At 45.5% G+C, this 21,523-nt stretch overlaps 1 protein-coding gene across 1 annotated transcript in view; it reads left to right on the top strand.

The window, feature by feature from the left end:
• Window positions 1-869: 869 nt before the first annotated feature.
• The window catches only part of MEI1 (meiotic double-stranded break formation protein 1), a gene marked incomplete at both ends in the record, with an annotated part of 57,949 nt that continues 37,295 nt past the window's right edge, over window positions 870-21,523 (top strand). The window contains 11 exons of the mRNA XM_079775491.1: window positions 870-1,007; window positions 4,046-4,169; window positions 4,971-5,021; window positions 7,489-7,562; window positions 8,749-8,854; window positions 9,430-9,633; window positions 11,634-11,764; window positions 13,193-13,307; window positions 14,129-14,245; window positions 15,239-15,338; window positions 15,435-15,569. Of these exons, the coding sequence (XP_079631617.1) occupies window positions 870-1,007; window positions 4,046-4,169; window positions 4,971-5,021; window positions 7,489-7,562; window positions 8,749-8,854; window positions 9,430-9,633; window positions 11,634-11,764; window positions 13,193-13,307; window positions 14,129-14,245; window positions 15,239-15,338; window positions 15,435-15,569 (1,295 nt within the window). The remainder of the gene's footprint in view (window positions 1,008-4,045; window positions 4,170-4,970; window positions 5,022-7,488; window positions 7,563-8,748; window positions 8,855-9,429; window positions 9,634-11,633; window positions 11,765-13,192; window positions 13,308-14,128; window positions 14,246-15,238; window positions 15,339-15,434; window positions 15,570-21,523) is intronic.

Here is a 21,523-nt window from a genome sequence, read left to right as displayed (position 1 = left end):
TCCATTGACTAAGAAGCCATTGTTTCCCAAACTGTTTTGCCATGGAAAACATCTTTCCACTCAGGCACACTGCTTCTGAATGTAGAAAACACCTCTTCAACTTACCTTCTTCAACATTAAACAATTGCTGACTTTTTTTTAAAAAGTTTTGAACCACTCTTGGTTTAAATATATTTCTCTATTGATTTCAGAGAGGAAGGGAGAGGGAGAGATAGAAACATCATGAGTGGCTGCCTCCTGCACGCCCCCTACTGGGGATCGAGCTCACAACCCGGGCATGTGCCCTTGACCAGAATGGAACCGGGGACCCTTCAGTCCGCAGGCCCAGGCTCTATCCACTGAGCCAAACTGGCTAGGGCTGCTGAGTATTTTGATGCTAAATAAATCCTTCTAGATTGATAGGTTAATTTATTTAACATAATAAACTTTTCTTCTTCAGTGTGCCTGGTGAGCTTACACAGTCTCCAGTGTGGTGGAGCCCTTTGTGAGAGGAGATTTTGAGGGGAACATCTTGAATTTTAGAGCAAGATGTCACGTAAATTTAAAATAATCATACTAATAGTGTTTAGATAAAAATACCTGAGATCGTTCATTTAATTTTTTAATAGACATAGATTGCTTCCTTTTCCCAGGTAATGACAGCTTCTTTATTTCTTTATAAATGCTTTTCCACCTTCAATGTGATGAAGGTTGCAGACCACGGGAGGGAGTGTTAGGCTCATTGGCGCACGCTCTAGTCCTTGCGCAGGCGCATTACGCTCCCCGCCCCCCCGCCCCCCCGCCCCCGCCCCAGCGGGTCTCTTTCCTGTGCGCTTGCGCGCAAGTTGCGCGGGGAAAACGTGTTGCGGCCGCCGCCTGAGCGCAGAGAGATGGCTGTGAGGGACGAAGAGGCGGTGCTGCTCTCCAAGAGGGCGCACTACCGGCACGACCCGCGCTGGCTGCTGCCCGCGTCCCCACGCCTCTGCCTGGCCTGCGTGCTGGAGCTGCTGCCGGAGCCCGGGGTGTCGGTGCGCGCCCCCCTCCCCTCGGCCGCCAGAGCCGCCCTCTTCCCTGCACCCCCTCAGCCCCAGTGCCCCTCAGGCCCCGGCCCAGACTCTGCGCCCCAGTGGGCCTGTCCCGTGCGCGGTAACCCTGGGCCCCCGGGACGCCAGCGGGCCTCCCAGGCGCACCTCCCGGAGGCCTGCCCTCCCCTCCTCTCCATTCCGCCCGGCTCCGGCCTTGGCTCAGGCGTCCTCCTTTGCAGCCGCCGGCTCCCCAGCGGCCAGGCGCACACGCGCTGGGGCCCTTCATTTCCTTCGGTTCCCGAGGGTGGAAATGTGCAGGGGAGGGCTGCCTGGGTCTCTGGGTGGCAGGAGCCACAGGTGGCAGTGACAGCCAGGCAGAAGTGGGGTGAAGGGGAAGACTGCTAAGAGCTGGCAGAAGCGTGGGTGCTGTTCCTTGGTGCTGACCCACCTTTGCCCTGAGTTTTGCGGTCCCGGGAGGCATTCCAGGGGCGTTTGGGAGGTCACTTCTCGCCCACAGTCAAGGGAGAGGATGAGGGGTGGCAGGGAATTCATGCCTTGGGTGCAGGGAGGGGCTATATCCGTGGTCCTCAAAATTTTCATCTCAGAGTGCCTTTACACTTTTAAAAAGTGTTGAGGACCCCAAAGAGCTTATGTTTTTGTGGGTTATAGCCATTGATATATATCCTAAATAATAAAAGGCTAATATACAAATCAACTGAACAGCAGAAGACTGGTTGCTATGACACGCGCTCACCACCAGGGGGCAGATGCTCAGTGCAGGAGCTGCCCCCTGGTGGTCAGTGCGCTCCCACAGGGGGCGTGCCGCTCAGCCAGAAGCTGACCTCTCTAGTGTGTGTGTGTGTGTGTGGGTGTGTGTGTGTGTAATTGATTTCAGAGAGGAAGGGAGAAGGAGGAACATCGATGAGGAGAGAGAATCATTGATTGGCTGCCTCCTGTGCGCCCCACACTGGGGATGGAGTCTGAAACCCAAGCATGTGCCCTGACCAGGGTTGGAGCCATGACCTCCTGGTTCATAGATTGACGCTCAACCACTGAGCCACACCAGAGGGCGCCACTGATATTTACTGTACTAGAAATCAAAACAAAGTTTTAAAATATTAATTTACTTAAAAACAATAGTAAATCTATTTCATATTAACATAATTCTTTTTATTCTGGCAAAAATACATAACCTGAAATTTACCATTTTGCCATTTCAAGTGTATAATGTATAAGTACTATAATTTAAAAAGTGGAAAATAACTATGTTTTCCAAAACAAAAAAGATAGTGAAGAGTACTGGCTTTGTTTTACATTTTTGCAAATTTCTTTAATGGCCGGATTATTTGGAGACAGCTGGATTTTCATATATGCGTTTAATCTGTTATCACAGGTTGTGTAATGTTTGAAAAGCTTCACCATACCCTTGTGAGAGAATAAGAGTGAAAAAGGCAAATAGCATCTTAGTATCATATGAAATAATTTTGATCTCATGGAGCCCCTGGAAGGGTTTTGGGTATCCCCAGGGTCCCCAGACTACAGTGACAACTGCTGAGCTCGCTGATCACATCTGAGATATCACTGAGGCCAGGAGTTCTGAGGTTGTCATTCTTTGGCAGTGAGTGAATCAGAGATACAGAGATGAATAAGACAGTGTGGTAGGGGAGAAAATAAGAGAGCACATTACTGGGGGTTTCAAAGATGGACATAGCTGGTCAAGTGCTGTGTGCGATAAGGAGGGGAATTAGGGGAGGTTTTTTTTTTTTTTTAGAGGAGGAAGCATTTGAATTAGGCTTGAGAAGATGGGTAAGATTTGGACCAGAAGAGATGGGGGATCTAATCCCAGGAGGTAGGTATTAATTAGCAAGGATGAGTTTGGGGAAGTAGAATGTTTGAAGGAAAGTTGAGGTTGCATAACCAGGTTAAACTCAGTTCCTTGAAGAGTTTGAATCCAAGCTAAGGCGCTTGGACTAACTCAGATTGTGAGGTGAAGGAGAGTCATTGAGATTTTTTTGGAGTGACTCATTTAGAGCGCTAACTTAATGTATTATGTAGGAGTTATTGGTGAAGGAAAACAGATTTACAATAGCATAGGTTAGAGGCAATAAGAGATGCAACTTCACCTTTTTAAAAAAATTATTTTTATTGATTTCAGAGAGGAAGGGAGAGGGAGAGATAGATAGAAACATCAATAATGAGAGGGAATCGTTGATTGGCTGCCTCCTGCATGCAACCTGGGCATGTGCCCTTGGCTGGAATCGAACCCAGGACCCTTCAGTCCGCAGGCCGACACTCCATCCACTGAGCCAAACCTCCAGGGCCAACTTCACCTTTAACGAACACACTTTTCTTAGCTTCACCTCTCACCAGTTGAAAGGGTGATATAGTCAGTTGAACCCATGTTCCTGTCCCATCCCCTTTTTGACCCAACTTTTGCTACAATATTGAGCACTTTGCACAGCTACTAGGCGAATTGAGTGTGAGGATTTATGTCTATGTTGAATGGAAGGATGCATTTTCTCTACCTACCTCTGAAAGGTTCATGAAGGATCCCCACCCCCACCCGCCCCCTGTATCACTCTGCTGGGCTGTTGAGGTGGAAAGAGCTCTGGCCTGTGACAAGATCTGGTTGGAGACTTAGATTTGAGGCCTTGGGAAAGTCTCTGAGCTTCAGTTATCTCCAAAATGGCTATAATGATACCTGCTTGTGCATGCTTTGCTAACTAACTTGTTAGGCTTAAATGAGCAAGTAGGAAAAAGAGTGATTTGTGAACAGTAAAGTGCTATGTAAACACAGGGTATTAGGAACCTTGGCTCATGTACAATCCTCTGTATGAACACATGGATTCCTGTGCGTAAATGATATCCTTTTCCATACTCCCTTCAGGGAATTTGATCTTGCCATCAATTAGATGATCCCTCCAGCATCACCTTGTAATTGTGTTTGTACAGTTGTGTGTTGTATACATAATTTCAGTTTGGGGGTTCAGAATGGCTGAGACTTGTTTGCTACTGAATATTTTCCTTCGTACGCCCCCAAGTTGGTGCGCAAGAAGCATGTGCTGTCGTGTTTCCGCGATGTCCTCGTGAGGCACACCTCCCTGGTCATGCAGCTGCTGGCTCAGGATCAGAGAGTCTGTATCCACTTCACAAGAATGCTTTTTGGTGAGATTAAAAGGGAAACTTGGCACGAATATTGCACGTATAGCATGTGTATTTGTTTTTGGGGGTCTTGGGGAGATGGTCTTGGAAAGATAATTTAGACTTTTTTTCGAAGCAACACTAACTTATTAGCAAATTGTTTTGTCAGAATGATGAAGAAATGGTCACCTTTCTAAGATACATGATGCATTATATGGTAATTACAGCTAAGAAGTTAGTGAAAATGTGAAGATGAATATGGGAAATGTGTGATCTTTCAAAAAGTCTAGACTTTTATGGTTTTTGAACAGGATCAGAAGGCCCAGACTGGAGTCTGCTGACCTGGCTGTGACCCTAATTGAGTTTCTTCCCCTTTCTTGTGCTTTAATTTCTTCATGTGTAAAATGAGATGTAGTCAGATGTCCCTTCTTTTAATACAATTATAATATTCTTTGGAATAAGCCCTTTTATAGGGAGGAGGGGAGCTAACTCGTATTGAGTACTTTTCTCTGCCAGAGGCTTTTCTGGCTTTTAACTGCTAAAGCAGTACTTTAAGGGAGAGGCGATGACCCCTAAGGCTCAGGGAGGTCACAGCTAACAACAGGCAGAACTGGAATTTTACCCCAGGTCTGTTACAGACTCCACACTGTGCCACACTGACTTTTAATCCCTTTAAAGCCAGAGTGGGTCATTGAAAGTCTAGGTGCTAGGATAGCTGGGACATTGCTTAAAGCTGCTATTAGTCTTAGACTCACAGAGTGCCTTTGTGGTTTTATTTTTCTTTTAATTATTAACTTTCCCCCTCGTACCTCCTTCTCCTCCAAGGATTGTTATGCAGTGTGGAAGAGGGGAGTATGGGAGACCTCTGTATTGAAGGTAAGGTGAGACCGTGTGTACTTAGCATTTGAGGCTGGGGATATCAGCCTGAATTGGAGCTGTGGTTATTTGAGATCTTGATGAAATGTTCCATTTTATTTTATTTTTTTTAATATATTTTTTTATTGATTTTTTACAGAGAGGAAGAGAGAGGGATAGAGAGTTAGAAACATCGATGATAGAGAAACACCGATCAGCTGCCTCTTGCACAACCCCTACTGGGGATGTGCCCGCAACCAAGGTACATGCCCTTGACCGGAATCGAACCTGGGACCTTTCAGTCCGCAGGCCGACGCTCTATCCACTGAGCCAAACCAGTTTCGGCGAAATGTTCCATTTTAGATACAGATAAAGAAAGCTCAATTAGTTGTTAGTCATTACTTCTGCATTTCTTTCTTGGGCACCTTCTCTATGCCAAGTACTGTATTAGACACTTGGAATACATAGATGGATAAGACATGGTCCTGCCACCCTGGCCAGTGTGTTAAGTGGTTAGAGCATCGGCCCACGAACTGAAGGGTCTCGAGTTCAATTCCCGGTTAAGGGCACATACCAGGATTGCAGGTTTGATCCCTAGCCCTGGTGGGGTGAGTGCGGGAGGCAACTGATCCATGTGTCTCTCTTGAATAAATATTTCTCTCTCTCTCTCTCTCTCTCTCTCTCTCTCTCTCTCTCTCTCTCTCTCTCTCTCTCGCTCTCTCTCTCCCTAAAAATCAATGGGAAAAATGTCCTTGGGTGAGGATTAACAACAACAAAAGTCATGGTCCTGCCCTCTAAGAGTTTACAGTGTGAAGGAAAGATTGGCTGGTAAATAACAAGAGTTGATGAGTGCTGTTACAAAGATGTACAAAACCCTGTTTTTATTACATTCATATTGGTTGGTTGGAAGTTGTCTGCACATAGGTTAGCTATGGAAGTGCATGGGTTCCAGTGGTCGGCAAACTGCGGCTCACGAGCCACATGCGGCTCTTTGGCCCCTTGAGTGTGGCTCTTCCACAAAATACCACGGCCTGGGCGAGTCTATTTTGAAGAAGTGGCATTAGAAGAGGTTTAAGTTTAAAATATTTGGCTCTCAAATTTCAATCGTTGTACTGTTGTTATTTGGCTCTGCTGACTAATGAGTTTGCCGACCACTGGGTTTACCTATAAAAAGCTCAATGAGAAGGAAGATAAGAGCATTGGGATGGGAGAATTCTTGCAGAATGAGCAAGAACAGTATCAGTTAGGGTCTAGTCAAGAAACAAACCACACAAGTTATTTGAACAGAAAAAAACACACCTAATATAAAGAATTATTAACTGGGTAACTGAAGACAAAAAAAGGTAGCAGTTTCAGAAAGTAGCTCGCACTCCTAGGCTGGGAAAACAAAGGAAGGTTGGAATTATTAAAACTACAAGTTTGGAGGAAGGACCGCATATATGAAATCCAGACCTCTGAAGAGAGGATACCGCTTGGCTGCTTCTGGGTCCATGACCATCCAGCCACACAGTTAGCAGCTGTAACTGTGAGCAGCTGTAACAAACAGATCATACGTTAACACCATCTGTTTGTACTTCTGACCATCTTTCAATCTAGAGGATGTGGACAGACAAATGTATCACTTGAAGTTCTGACTACTGGCAGGGGAGGGGAGATTTCACTATTTTCCTCAAGGCCACTCTTGAATGGGGCTATAATTCTAAAGCCATTCGCTCCTGATTGGTGCCAGTATAGCTTGCAAAACCCTCAGCAGACCCCAAGAACTTCACTGAGGTGGTGGGCCCTAGATGGAGATTATAAAACTAGAGGGAGAAGGACTTGCTCCTTCCTCACTGTTCCTGTTTGCTCCATGCTTTCTTCCTGTTTTTGTATTATCCTTTACCGTGGAAGTGACAGAGCCTCCCCACAGCAGCAGCTGAAGTTCATTTGAAGCTTTTCCCACACTTTGTAGACCCAGCCTCTTCTCTACCCCTCTCCAAACACCAGCGGAAGCATCACACGTGATTGCATAGAAGGATGGGTTTGGGGTTGAGATGTAATATTGTTGGCCATTACTGGCAAAGGAACTCAATCATAATTCTGTTTTCTAGTATATGAAGGAGCACATTCTGAGGAAGGAAGAAAGTAGAACTAATATAAATAGTAGTTTGCAGCCTCGGCTTCACAATAGGCTTACCTGGGGAACTTTAAAAATATCCACATGCTTAGTTTCTTTCTCTAGAGATTCTGATTTAAATTGGTCTTGGGCATTAGTATTATTATTTTTTTAAAGCTTCCTAGGTGATTCTAATGTGCAGCCTAATTGTGAGCTACTGATGTGAAACAGTGAAGACAGAAATTCTTTGGTCTGGATGTGCACACATGGTTTAATGAGGGAGGCAGAAAAGACTAATACCAATTAGCACAAGCAAATGACTTCGAGTAGAAGGGCTATCAAAGGCGAACTCCGGGTTGTCTTCTGATTGGTAATGCTGTTGTGTCTGCTCAGTCCTTATCCAGCTTACGACTCAGCTGAAATTAGAGCAGACCATTCCTTGCCTGCTGGATGAGTGCCACAAAGAGGTCAGTCAATGGCTGTGAGTACCCCTCAGATAGCAGAGCTGGGCCAACCCTCCTGTGAATAGGTGGGAGGTGGAAATCCAGAGAGGAAAAGGGACGTGCCTGAGGTCACTGAGTCAGCGGCAGAGCCAGAGCTAGGGCCTGGGTCTTTTGATCCTGCTTCAGTGCTCTTTGCAGCTTCCTACCTTCCCCTTCAATCTCCCAAATGCTACCTCCCTGTGGTGAAGTCCCGTCTTTCTAGCATCATCATCCATGGCCATTCTCTATGTCCTCCTAAATATAATACAGATTTCCTTGATGAATTTATCAAGGAAATATGTTCACTATGTCTTGGCTTAGTATTTTTATTTGGTCTGAATTGTGTACAGTATTTTGTTCTGAAGGCATTTGCTTTTTATCAGCATCTAAGGTAAGCACTGAGTGGGTATGTTTAACCTGCTTTCTCCAGTATAGTCAAAGATATCAATTAAACAAGCAGCTTTTGCATTGTGTTTAAGATTTTGGAATGATCAGAATCACTTTTTTTTTTTTTTTGCAAAGGAAGACACATATTTATCTTAACACCATCAAGAGCAACATGTAATTATAAATAATATTAAATTATCATGTCACTATAATTACTCTGTATGTGATTAATATATTAGATTGGATTTATAAGTATATATATTAGTACTTATGATGATGATGCCATTTAACCCTATGAGCACTTTCTATATGCTAGTCATTGTTTTAGATGCTTTACAAGCTGTATCTCATTCAGTCTTCCCAACAACCCTATGAAGTTAATATTATTATCATTTCCCACAAGTGGAGTTAAGGGTCTTACTTAAGGTGCTACAGTTAGTCAATAGAAAAGGTGAAATATATACTATTGACTCTCCCTGTAAAGTACCAAGCATATAGAGTGTTCCATAATAGTAGCTGTAGCAATGATAATAGCAATACTTTTTTTTTTTTTTTGCACTGAGCCAGAATTCTGCCTTTATGACCTTGCCAACTGAGAGGAATCTTTCCCCTGGAGCTTCCCAGTCCAATAGGGGAGACAGACACTTAGCTAAAGAGGCTGGTTACTGATTGTGGGGAGAGACACGCACAATATGGGCTTTGGTGTGGATAGGGCAAGGTAAGTTTTGGTGGGAGCTTTGTCCTGACCCTAATTTATGGAGTGGAATATGTTCACTTTCTGTAGCTCTGTAACATGCCCTCCATGCGAGGCAGCCTGGCCACCCTGACCCTTCTCGGCAAGTTGGTGGATGCCATCCCTGCTTTGGCAGACAAGCTTGTAATGGAGCATCGTGAGTGACCTCCGAGGAAGCACTGCTGCTCCCCTTTCACCTGCTTTTTTTTTTACTTCTGAACATCCTCTGAGTCTCAGTGTGCTTTTCTCTTTCCTTCCTTTCACCTGCTTTGATCACTTCCATCGGGATGGCCCATTCATTGTCTACAACTTCATTACTTCCCTTTTCTAGGCTTTGGTTTCCAGCTGCAAAATGTCCTCTATGTTGGCCAATTTGAAAAAGTGCTTCTCAACTCTGGTCTTGGGCTATTTATATTCACTATTTTAAAACAACTAATTAAGTACCTAGTATGAATCTTCCTTTTGGCTGGAAGGAGGAATTAATTCTGAAGCCTAGAAGCACTGTTTTCTATCAGTAAAATGCAATAAGTATCTCACAGAGGACTTACCCAAGCGTAAATCACTTCACTTTTCCAAACCTTCGTTTCCCCCTTTGATTAAGTGCCCAGAAATAATTTATTGTGGTAGACTATTGGGGATTATCATTACTCCCCCATTGAGAGCAATATGTATAGTTTCATGTAGCAGCTGACATTGTGCGGTTCCCCGGCCCCTTGGTTGTCTTCTGGACAGGTAACCTGATGGAGCATCTGTTAAGAGGTTTAGTATACCCCAGCGAGGGGGTGCAAGCTTCTGTCTGTTACCTCTATGGGAAGCTGTACTCCTCACCAATGGCCGCTGAGGTGCTTTCAGGCCATTTCCGGGAGAAGCTGTGCCCTCTCTTCCTTTCCACGCTGGATGGTGCCCAGACGAAGGAGCTACAGATCAATTGCTTGGGTAAAACATAAGACTGCAGAGAAGACAGAAAGTGTTTGATGTTTTGCTTGAGGACTTGAGATATAGGCTCTCTAGTGGTGGGGGAGTTTGCTGCTTTGCAAAGCCATGTGTTTGGGAGATAAGATGCACAGACTGGGAGAAAGATGCGTAGAGTTGGTGTGGCATCTTAAGAATGTTGCCTTTGGAAGGAGAAGAGGAAAGAAAGTGGACAGCCATTTTTCTGCCTCCAACCTTCACTGCCTATCCTGGTGCACCCTGTACTTGCTGCCAAGTTCATCTTCATCCTACACAGCTTGTATCCTGCCAGATTTTCCTATTTGGAAAGTCACTTATAGCTTCCTCTAGCCTCCAGGGTGATGTCCAGGTTTCTTTGCATGTTATTTGAGGCCCCTTAGGCAGGAGGTACAGGGAAAAGCATAGTCTGTGGGTGACAACCATTTCTTTTCCCAGTTTGGGCCAAGAACTCTGTTGTGAACAGTCCAGGGACACACAGCGAGCATGCATTCTGAGCCAGGCTCTGTGCTGGTCTCTGGATCATAAAAATAATCAAACCCATGCTCTGTTCTGAGGGAGCTCATAGTCCAGATGGGGACAGTTAGAGTCTAGTGTGGTAAGTGCTATTATGGAGGTTGCACAGAAAAGGATAGGATTCTATTTAGAATAGTACTATAATTCTTATATATAGAAAACCCTAAAAACGGTTAGACTAGTAAATGAATTCAGTGAAGTTGCAGGATACAAAATCAGTTGTGCTTCCACATACTAACAACAAACTCTCTGAAAAAATGGAACTCCCATTTGACCCAGTAATCCCACTCCTGGGAATATATCCGAAGAAACTAGAAACACCAATTAGAAAGGATATATGCACCCCTATGTTCATAGCAGCACAATTCACCATAGCTAAGATTTGGAAACAGCCTAGGTGCCCGTCAGCAGATGACTGGATCAGAAAACTGTGGTACATCTACACAATGGAATACTATGCTGCCATAAAAAAGAAGGAATTCTCATCATTTGCAGCAACCTGGGAGGAATTGGAGAACATTATGTTAAGTGAAATAAGTCAGTCAATGAAAGAAAAATACCACATGATCTCACTCATTTATGGATAATAAAGAACATTATAAACTTGAACAAAAAGATAGATACAGAGACAGTAAAGCATCAAACAGACTGTCAAATTACAAGGGGAAGGTTAGGGAGAGGTGGGGGAGATAAGAGATCAATCAAAGGACTTGTATGCATGCATATAAGCATAACCAATGGATGCAAAACTCTGGGGGGTGGGGGCATATATGGGAGTGGGGTGTGGGGAGGGCAATGGTAAGATATGTACACATATAATACCTTAATAAAAAAATTGGAAGAAAAAAAAAAGAAATTAAGACAACAATACCCTTTACAGTAGCATTATCCTACCTAATAATAGACAAATATGCAAATTGACCGTACCTTCACTATGCCCATGATTGGCCAGGAGGCGCGGGGGGGCGGGACTCGGGGTGGCCGGGGTAGCTGATTGGGCCGGCGGGACGCTGAACTGCGTCGCCAGCAGCGGCATGAGCTCAGCGTCTGCGCCATGGCTGTGCTGCGGCACAGAAGGGGCTTCTGGGGCAGCGAGCTGATGTCCCGCCGCGCCGACCATCAAAAGCGGGGGAGCTGAGTGCCTGTCCGCTCAGGCAGCAGGCCTTTCAGAAGCCCTGCAATCGAAAGCAAAAGTGTGGGAGCTGGGTGCCTGTCCGCTCAGGCAGCAGGCCTTTCAGAAGCCTCCGGCGCCTGGTGCACCAGCGGACAGGCACCCAGCTCCCCGTGATTGAAAGGGAAAGCATGTAGGGGACCCTACACGTGCATAATTCAATCATGCACTGGGCCTCTAGTACAAAATAAAATACTTGGGAATATCTTCTGAGACATAAAGACGTTGCTAGGGGCTGTCTGAGGTGTCCTCTGGTGGCTCTGTTCCTCTTGCCTGACTTCCCAACCCCTTTGTTTTCCAGGTCTGCTGAGGCAGCTGCTGAAGTATGATCTCTTTGTGTCCATGATCATGAACAAGTCAGCCCTGGCGGAAAGTATGGACGGTGTTGAGGGGCCACCAGGACAGACCACACTGCCTTTGGTGCTCAAAAAGGTCCTTGTCTTGTGATTCCCTGTAACAAGGGAACCCGAATGCCCCCTGAGCCTTGTCCTCATCCACCACTCCTTCTGTCTAGGATTTACAAAGTGTTTCCTTACTAGCCAAACAACATGCTGTTAGAAGACTCAAAGTACAATTTTTTTTCAGTTGTGAATCCTTAGGTTGCATCTTCCCCTTCACATCCGGGCTGCCTGGGAATGAAGACTACATGCCACAACAGCAACAAAGCTACCTCAGCTGCTTTAGGGATAAAACTCAAGCTTCTCAGCGTGGAACCTAGAGCCCTCTTTCTCTGGACCCTGTTTACCCTTTCAGCCTTACTTACCTGTTTCTTCTACTCCACAACTCAGTGCTCCAGCCACATACAACTTCTCCCTGGTCCTGTCTACACTAGGACATCCTGTCTAGCTGTGCAGATGCTCTTCCCTTTGCCTTTAAAGCCTCTCCCCCTCCGTTGTATGTTGATCTCCGATTCAGCTTTCAAGGCCTAGAGGGCTCCCCTGTCACCCTAGTTTGTTTTGATTTTTTTTAGGTAGAAGGTGCCCCTAAGTCATAGCACTTACCTCACCATATTGTGGTTGATCAACTGGGGTCTTCTTTAGGGTGGGACCTCAGTTTGGCTGTCTGTCTCTGAAGTGATCAGCACAGGGCTTGGCAGAGCTACAAGCCTCATCTGCTGGCAGGAGTATCATTGATTGACTCCTGTAGGAAAGAGGAGGCGCTCTAGTCAGAAGTGGGGAAGTACAGTTGGGGATAGGTGCGTTAGGGGTTAAAAAGCTAGAGCAAATTGCTCCTCCTTGTCCTCCTGGGATGTCTCTAGAATGGTCCGCATTTCACAAGGCCTGTGAAATCTAAAGATCAAGTCCTGTGCCTCTGAACCAAAATAAATAAAATAAAAAATCTCCTTTCTGTGTTTATTTTGCTGTTGCCATCCTGATGGTGAGACACATCACTGCTAGGTGATGGTTTTCGTGTTCTTTTTTTTTTTTTTAATATATTTTATTGATTTTTTACAGAGAGGAAGGGAGAGGGATAGAGAGCTAGAAACATCAACCAGCTGCCTCCTGCACACTCCCTACCGGGGATGTGCCTGCAACCAATGTACATGCCCTTGACCAGGATCGAACCTGGGACCCCTCAGTCCGCAGACTGACGCTCTATCCACTGAGCCAAACCAATTTCAGCAGTTTTCATGTTCTTTCAGTGCCTCTGTTCTTTTGTTCCATTTCTCACCTGCTACTGTGCATAGAGACTCCTTTCCGTCATCCGTAACTGCCCTCCCCAAGCACCATCCTCATGCCTGGTGACTGGTAGTGCAGGAGGGATCAGAGACATTCAGGTTCCTGCCCTGAGGCACTCAGGCTGCGTCCCTCCGATCCTGTCAGGGGTGTAACCAGCACTTTCTGCTTCCTGTTTCTCCAGCTCCTCCTTTCCAGAGATGAGATGCTGCAGGTGGCCAGTGCCCACTGTATCACTGCGGTGCTGGTCCACTCGCCAGCGAAGCATGCCCCGGCCTTCATTCATGCTGACATCCCAGGTAGGGGCCCCTGCTAACCTTTCCTCCAAGGACCCTAGAGTTCTGACTTGGTGACCTTGCGTCAGCAGCAGCAGCAGCAGTCTTGCTGGGGTTCGTGATGATGCACACTGGAGGGACGGGCTGGTGGCAGGTTCAGTTTTACAGGACAGACTCTAGGAAGTAGGTCTCATGATGTCTGAATTCTCTTGCTACAGATTTCTTATATGACCCTGAGCAGTTTGTTACTGATCATCATTTGTTTGACCATCTAGGAATAAACACCCAGTGTGGGGTGGTGATAAGACCCATGCACCAGGGAGGCAAAGGGAATTCATGTTTCTCAAGGGCTTGTTACGAGCCAGGAAATATTCCCTATGGTGCTTGCAAATGTTGCCACATTCAGGCCCTCATATTTTCTTTTTATGGATAACGGAACTGAGGAGCAGAGAAGGGAAATAACTGCTTTAAATTAACAAGGCTATTTAATCCCTGCAGAAAAGGGATATAAAATCAAGCCTTTCTGGTTTTAAAAACTCTTTTCTCTGCATCATGCTGCTTGCCCATCTGAGAATCAGGGGATCTGAACTCTAGTCCCATCTCTACCACTAATAATACCTCTCTCTGTGTCTCAGTTTCTCCATCTGTTAAAAAAAGGAGGTTAGACCATAACCCTGAGGGCATTTTTCAGATTTATCTGAATTACTGATCATGTTTCATGGAGAGGATGTGAACAGATAAAGTAACAAGTGTGAGATGCTGAAGAAATCTAAGGCCCTAGCATTAGTTAAGGGATCATGATTACATAGCTGTCAGTTATTGTTTTCTTTACCTCTTGTCGCCAGAGTTCCTCTTTGAGCATCTCTCTGCTTCCAGCGAAGTGCTTATCTGGTCCAGCTACAACTGCTTGATACTCCTGGCAGAGGAGCCACTCTTCTTTTCCAAGTGCCACACGGTGTACGGTTGGTAGTGGGCCCTATACTGGCTCTGGGTTGGGAGGACAGCACTTTGAAGTTGGGTAGCCACAGCAGTGATGAGGGACTAACCTGCATCTTGGAGGGGCATGCTGGTTCTGATCATGTCCAACAGCCCAAACTCATTACCAGATCCACAGTCAAGCAGTACTGTCCCAACAGTTCTCCAGTCCTTTCCTGTGCTCCACATATCTGCTCTTCTAGTTAGTCCCTAAGTTTTGCTGATTCATCCTTTTAAAAAATATATTTTTATTGATTTCAGAGAGGAAGGGAGAGGGTAAGAGAGATAGAAACATCAATGATGAGAGAGTATGATAGATTGGCTGCCTCCTGCAAGACAGGGCCCCCACTGGGGATGGAGTCTGCAACCCGGGCATATGCCCTGACCAGGAATTGAACCATGACCTACTGGTTCATAGGTCAACGTTAACCACTGGGCCATGCTGGCCAGGCTCTGTGTTCCTATTCTAAGCCAGGCATCAGGCTTGGACCTGGATATTTAGAGATACATATAACGTGGTCCCTGTCCTCTGGAAAGGGAGAGAAATATAAACAAGCTGACTAGGGCTGTGCTAGAGGAAAGTATAGCAGGTGTGGGAGCTCAGGAAAGACCCACAGCTCTGCCTGAGTGGGTCAGAGAAGGCTTCCTGGAGGAGTGGAGATCCAATGTGATTCTTTGAGGAGCAATAAGAGCGTCTAGTGGGGAAGGTGCAGCTCAGTCCGTAGGAATTCACTAAATATTTTGAGTGCCAGGGCCTGTGCTTTGGCTTGTGCTGGGTTTCAGGGAGACAGAGATAAATCCGATAAGGGCCTGCCCTCAAGATCTCACCATCTTGTTCCATCGGCTCAACCTTGTCAGGGTGCCTCCTCGAGGGGCTGCTAATAAGCATGTGCTGTGCAGAGCCTCTCACTTCTCCTGGGCAGTCAGTGAAGGAATTGCCCTGCACTGATCCCTGCCTCTGCCATGTTATTTTGAGGTAGGGATCGAGTCGGTGGTGAGGAGCCTGCAGGGAAGCCTGAGGATGAACAACACGGAGCTGCACAAGCAGGGCATGCTGCTGTTTGCTGAGATCCTGACTCGGTGAGCAAAGCAGTGGAGAAGGAAAGAAGTGAAGTATTTCTTTCTGGGGGGGTCAGTGATAGTTCGTTCACTTGTTCCTGGTTTACTACTTCTCAGACAGCCAGAGGAGATCAAGCTGTTCACAAGCTCAGCCATGTGCAGAGATGCTGGCCGTGCCCTCCAACAGGCAGTGAGCAGCCCCGTGCTGGAGGTGGCCGCGGAGGCGGTGAAGGCTATTTCTGCCTTTCTGAGGTGAGGGACCCAGGCAGGCTGAACTTCTACCTCTGCATGGACCTGAGGGCCAGGTCAAGGCCAGGGCGGCTTCCAGGGGCTACTTGTCAGGGAAATTTTCTTGAATTCTTCTTTTCTTTTCTTTTTTTTCTCTCTTTTCTTCTCTTCTCTGCTCTTCTCTTCTCTTCTCTTCTCTTCTCTTCTCTTTTCTTCTCTTTTCTCCTTCCTTCCTTCTTTCTTTTTTTTTGCCAGACCTCTTTCTTTCTTTCTTTTTAAAAAATATGTTTTTATTGATTTCAGAGAGGAAGGGAGAGGGAGAGAGAGATAGAAGCAGCAATGATGAGAGAGAATCATTGATAGGCTGCCTCCTACACGCCTTCTACTGGGGATCGAGCCTGGAACCTGGGTATGTGTCCTTGATCAGAATTGAACCCGGACCCTTCAGTCCGCAGGCTGACTCTCTATCCACTGAGCCAAACCAAATAAAGCTGAATTTTTTTCTTTCTGAGACTCCGTTGTTCTCTCTTCTTGGAACTGCCATTCAGATGTTGGACATCCTGGATTGGTCATCTAATTTTCTTTGTTTTATGAAAGTTTTTCATCTTTTTGTCATTATGTACTAGTTTCTGAGAGATTTTCTTGATTTTATCTTTCAACCCTTCTATTGAGTGTTTTATTTCTGCTTTCATATTTTTTAATTTTTATACATAATATGCTTCATGCTACATAATACACTAAATAACTTTCTAGCAGGGGTAGATGTGCATAACAGCGTTATTTTTCATCAATCAAAAAAATGCTTCAGTAATCAATGTTCTTCAGACCTTTTACATAGTAACAATTAACTCCAGAGAAAGGCCTATCTCTTTCCATCAAAGTCCACTGATAAGAATAATAGCAACCTTTTCTTCCTCTTGGCAACGTTTTTTCAGACATCATATAATTATCAGCTGCTGCAGTTCCCAGTAGCTAGCAAAGTCCCAGCCAGTGAGTTCTGGCTTATGCACCAGAACTGTGCAGGTGTTTCTGGCTGGTCTAATTAAATAGACATGAGACAGATTAGCAGGAGAAAAAACAAATTTAGAACATGCATACCCTCCTGTATACATGGGAGAGACCTGGGAAAACTGAGTAACTCTTTTGCTTTCATATTTTTAATTTGGAAAAGTTCTTTCTGATTCTCTGCATATTTTTAATAATATATTTATTTTGTATTTATTTCATAGATATAATTTTTAAAATACCAGCCTTTTGTTTTAGTCTAGAATTTCCTCCCACACTTCCTTTCTACTAATTATTCTTTCTGCCTAAAATACTCTTTCCTTAAATCTTTGGATGACTGGCTTCTTTCCATCATTCAAGTCTCATTCAGAGCATCCTTCCCTAACTGCCTGGTTATGCTATTATAGCACCTACGAAACACTTGGTAGTTCTTGTATATTCAATTGCTTTTTGTCTCCCCTCAACATATGTCTATATCTGTATATCCTATCTAATAAAACAGTAATATGAAAATTGACCGTACCTCCGCTACACCCACAAGCCATACCCACCAGCCAATCAGGAGCGAGTATGCAAATTAACCCAACCAAGATGGCTGCGGTGACGGAGAGAGCAGGAGGCTTGGGTTGCCCCTGTCAATGGAGGAAGCCAAGCTTTCCGCCTGCCCTGGCGGGCCCAGGCCTCCACTCAAGGCTAAAAGTTTCAATTATAGAAGATAAATAAATCCCAACAAAAATGGCTGCGGCCACGGAGCCAGCAGGAGGCTTGGCTCCGCTCAAGGCTACAAAGTTTCAATTATAGAAGATAAATAAATCCCAGATACCAGGGCCTCTTCTTGGGTCACCGGGAGGCGTGGCCAGCCTGCAAACCACCACAGGCCTCTCGCCCAGGCCGCCCCACACCCCAAGGGAACCCCCACCCTGATCCGGGGTACCCTTCAGGGCAAACCAGCCGGCCCCCACCTGTGCACCAGGCCTCTATCCTATCTAATCCTATATAATAAAAGGATAATATGCAAATTGACCATCACTCCAACACACAAGATGGCTGCCCCATGTGGACACAAGATGGCCACCACAAGATGGCTTGCAGGGGAGGGCAGTTGGGAGGGACCAGGCCTGCAAGGGAGGGCAGTTGGGGGCGATCAAGCCTGCAGGGGAGGGCAGTTAGGGGTAACCAGGCTGGCAGAGGAGGGATGTTGGGGGCAACTGGGCCTGCATGGAAGGGCAGTTGGGGGGGGACCCAGGCCTGCAGGGGAGAGCAGTTGGGAGGGGACCAGGTCTGCAGGGGAGGGCAGTTAGGGGTGACCAGGTCTGCAGGGGAGGGCAGTTAGGGGTGACCAGGCCTGCAGGGGAGGGCAGTTAGGGGGTGATCAGGCTGGCAGGCAGAAGCAGTTAGGGGCAATCAGGAAGGCAGGCAGGCAAGCAGTTGGGAGCCAGCAGTCCTGGATTGTGAGAGGGATGTCCGACTGCCCGTTTAGGCCCGATCCTACCTGGATTGGGCCTAAACGGGCAGTCGGACATCCCTTGAGGGGTCCCAGATTGGACAGGGTGCAGGCTGGGCTGAGAGACACCCCTCCCCGGTGCACGAATTTCGTGCACTGGACCTCTAGTATACATATAAAAGCCTAAATGACCAGCAACCAGCCAACTGGCCAGTAGCTATGATGCTCACTGACCACCAGGGGGCAGATGCTCAATGCCGGAGCTGCTGAGCGACAGCAACTTTGCAGAGTGCCCTCTCGTACTCCGGGACCCCTCAGGGAATGTTGGACTGCCAGTTTCGGCCTGATCCCCACAGGCCAGGCCGAGGGACTCCACCTGCCGGAGGGACCCCACCTGCCAGAAGGACCCTGCTCACTCTGCAGACCTCTGTAGACGCTGCCCCAGGTGTGGCCTGCCGGGGAGGGACTGCAGGAGGTTGGCTCCAGGGCGTGTCCAACCCATCAGTCCCACCCCGCCGACAACCTTCTAATTAAATTTCTTTCAGTGTGCACGAATCTGAGCACCAGGCCTCTAGTGTCTTTATAATCTTTAAGAGATCAGGGACAATATCATTTTTTTTCACTGTTCTATGCCTTTCTCCTAATAGGTAGTCTATATATGAATGAAGGATGTTAAAATGGATGGTAAGATTAAAAGATCCTAGGGTCAAGATGGGAAATTATTACTTAGCAAGATGCTTGATGTCTTAGAAAAAATGATGGAGGAAACTCGTATTTATTTATATAATAAGTTTTATTTTGTTTCCATGTTTTCACTTTTAAAAATCTAACAAAGTAGCCCTAACTGGTTTGGCTCAGTGGATAGAGCATTGGCCTGCGGACTGAAGAGTCCTAGGTTCGATTCTGGCCAAGGGCATGTACCTTGGTTGCCTGCAGAAGGCAGCTGATTAATTTTTCTCTCTCATAGATGTTTCTAACTCTCTATCCCTCTTCCTTCCTTTCTGTAAGAAAATCAATAAAATATATTTTAAAAATAAAATAAATAAAATAAAAATCTAACAAAGTAATATATTAAAAAAATAAACAGTATATGAAGTTTATAATGAAATGGTTACAGTCCTCTGTCCTTGTTTCCTAAAGGAAACTAATTTGAACTCATTTTGGTTTTAGTTCTGGTGATTAATAACCTACATGTAAACAATATTCTTATAATGTTTCTTTTTTTATGTTTTTATTGATTTTAGAGAAAGTAAGAGAGAGGGAGAGAGGGATAGAAACATCTATGATGAGAGAGAATCATCTATTGGTTGCCTGCTGCACGCCCCCTACTGGGGATTGACCCCACAACCTGGGCATGTGCCTTGACTGGGAATCGAACTGGGACCTCCTGGTTCATGGGTCGACGCTCAACCACTGAGCCACACCAGTCAGGTTATGGTCTCTTCTTTAACCATAGCTAAGTCTTTGTGGGTTGACTCTAGGTTGGTTCTAAAAATTGACCAAAAAAAAAAAATAGCATTTACATTACAGTGACTTCTGTTTCTTTTCTCCCTTTGTCCTTTCCTAGATTTGAATCTCTAAATCTGGGGCATGAATCCCAGTGAGGGTGGGATGAGGAAGCCAACAGGGTAGCAAAGCATAGAGCAAGAGCAGTGTCAATCAGAGGTGCCCATGCAGAGCTGCAGTTCTCCCTGGAGGTCGGTGTTATGGGACTGGTAGCACCTTTCAAGCAAGAGGTAGTAGTTGAGCTGAGCTCTGGGGGATGCGGTAGATTTAGATTTGTGGAAGGACCAGGTTTAGCTAGAACATGTTGGTAGGTAAGTGTAGGGGTTACTGAGAGTATAGTAGCCAGTGTGGCTAGCAGTTATGTGAAGGGGATTATACAAGAAGAAGCCAGAAAGCTGGTTTGGTCAGAATTGTGGAGAGTGATGGGTAGGGGGCTGGTTATTAATCTTTAGACTATTTTAATTCTGACTTTAATTTCCCAGAATGTTTACTGAGATGGTTCCTCTGAAGTGGAACAAGGAAAAAGGAGTGAGAATTGCTGAAAAGAATTTTCAGTCCGTAGGACAACGCTCTATCTACTGAGCCAAACTGGCTAGGGCTTGCTGAAAAGAATTTAAAGATGGGGGAACCAGGGCTTGACAGTCAGTGTAGGATTGAAACTTAGAGCTTCCAGAAATGAAGAAGGAAAGAGGAAATCAAGCCTTAACTCTAGACTGAGTGCCTTTAGAAGGCTCAGCAGATTACTCTCAATGTTCAAGAAAGGCCAAGTGATGAGGGTTAGCATAGGTTTCTCCTTAGTTACTGCCCTGGGTTGAATAGTGTGGGCTCCTAAATCTAATGACTAGTGACCTTATAAGGAGAGGAGGCATGGGACAGACACAGACAGAGGAAAAATGACTGTGTGAGGACATAGGCAGAAATTGGAATGATGCAGCTGCAAACCAATAAGGATTGCTAGCACCCACCAGCATCTGAGGCAAGGCGGGATTCTTCCTAGAGCCTTTAGAGTGAGCCAACACCTTGATTTCAAAACTTAGAGCCTCCAGGACTATGGGAGAATAAATGTCTGTTGTTTTAAGCCAAGCAGTTATTGATCATTTATTGCAGCATCCCTAGGAAACCAATACTGCTACCTTATAATCTGCCAAGTAGTCATTCATTCATTTAACATATTTTTTATTTAGCATCAACTTATAATGCATCTAGCTCTGTTTAGGTAAAGTGAAAAGATGAAACTGGTCCTTGGCTTCTTGGAGCTCACACTTAGACTAGTCAATGACCCTTGCCTTCTTTGAGTCTATAGAATATGAAGGTTTAAATGGACCTAAGTGTGTTACTTTTCAACATTTAACCAGCACTCCCAATGATTGCATCTCTAAAAGTAGTTTCAGTCTCTGCTTACAATCTCCAAGAACAGGGAGCTCACTTCTTCTTAGATAGTCCCCTCTATCTATATAGAGTTTTGACTCTTAGGAAGTTCTTTTGTGTACTGAAATAAAAACCTAGGTCCTGATAACATTTACTTATTGATCCAGTTTTTCCTCATCAAGGTAATAGAGAGCAAATTTGATCCTTCTTCCCAAGAAGAGCTTATCACTTATCTGAGAACAATGAGCAGATGCATCTCTTGATGCACCTTCAGTTCTAGACAGTACTTCTTTCACCAGGAGGTCCTCCTCAGTGAGAAAACCCACCGATCCTTAATGACAATAATAATAGTCATAACTGTCATTTATAAAGACTTAGTATCTATTAAGCATACTGCTAAGTGCTTGGCATATATTATCTGATTTGATCTTAGAATAATTCTATGAGGAGAGTACTACTAACTCTCACTTAATAGATGAGGAAACAGTATTAGAGAGAATGAGGAATGTGTACAAAGTCATGCATCTAACAAGTGCTAGAGCAAGGGTTTTTATCAGAGCAGATCTTGGACCTGTGTTCTGGTCAACCACATTGCTCCCCATTGCCCTAGGGCCTGGGTGTCTTGGAGTACCCTTACCTCGCCCTAAGCCCGCCT

This window comes from Cnephaeus nilssonii, assembly GCF_951640355.1.
Source record: "Cnephaeus nilssonii genome assembly, chromosome: 6".
Classification (NCBI taxonomy): domain Eukaryota; kingdom Metazoa; phylum Chordata; class Mammalia; order Chiroptera; family Vespertilionidae; genus Cnephaeus; species Cnephaeus nilssonii.
The sequence above is the reverse complement of the archived record's forward strand: the minus strand, read 5'-3'. Positions and strand labels throughout refer to the sequence as shown.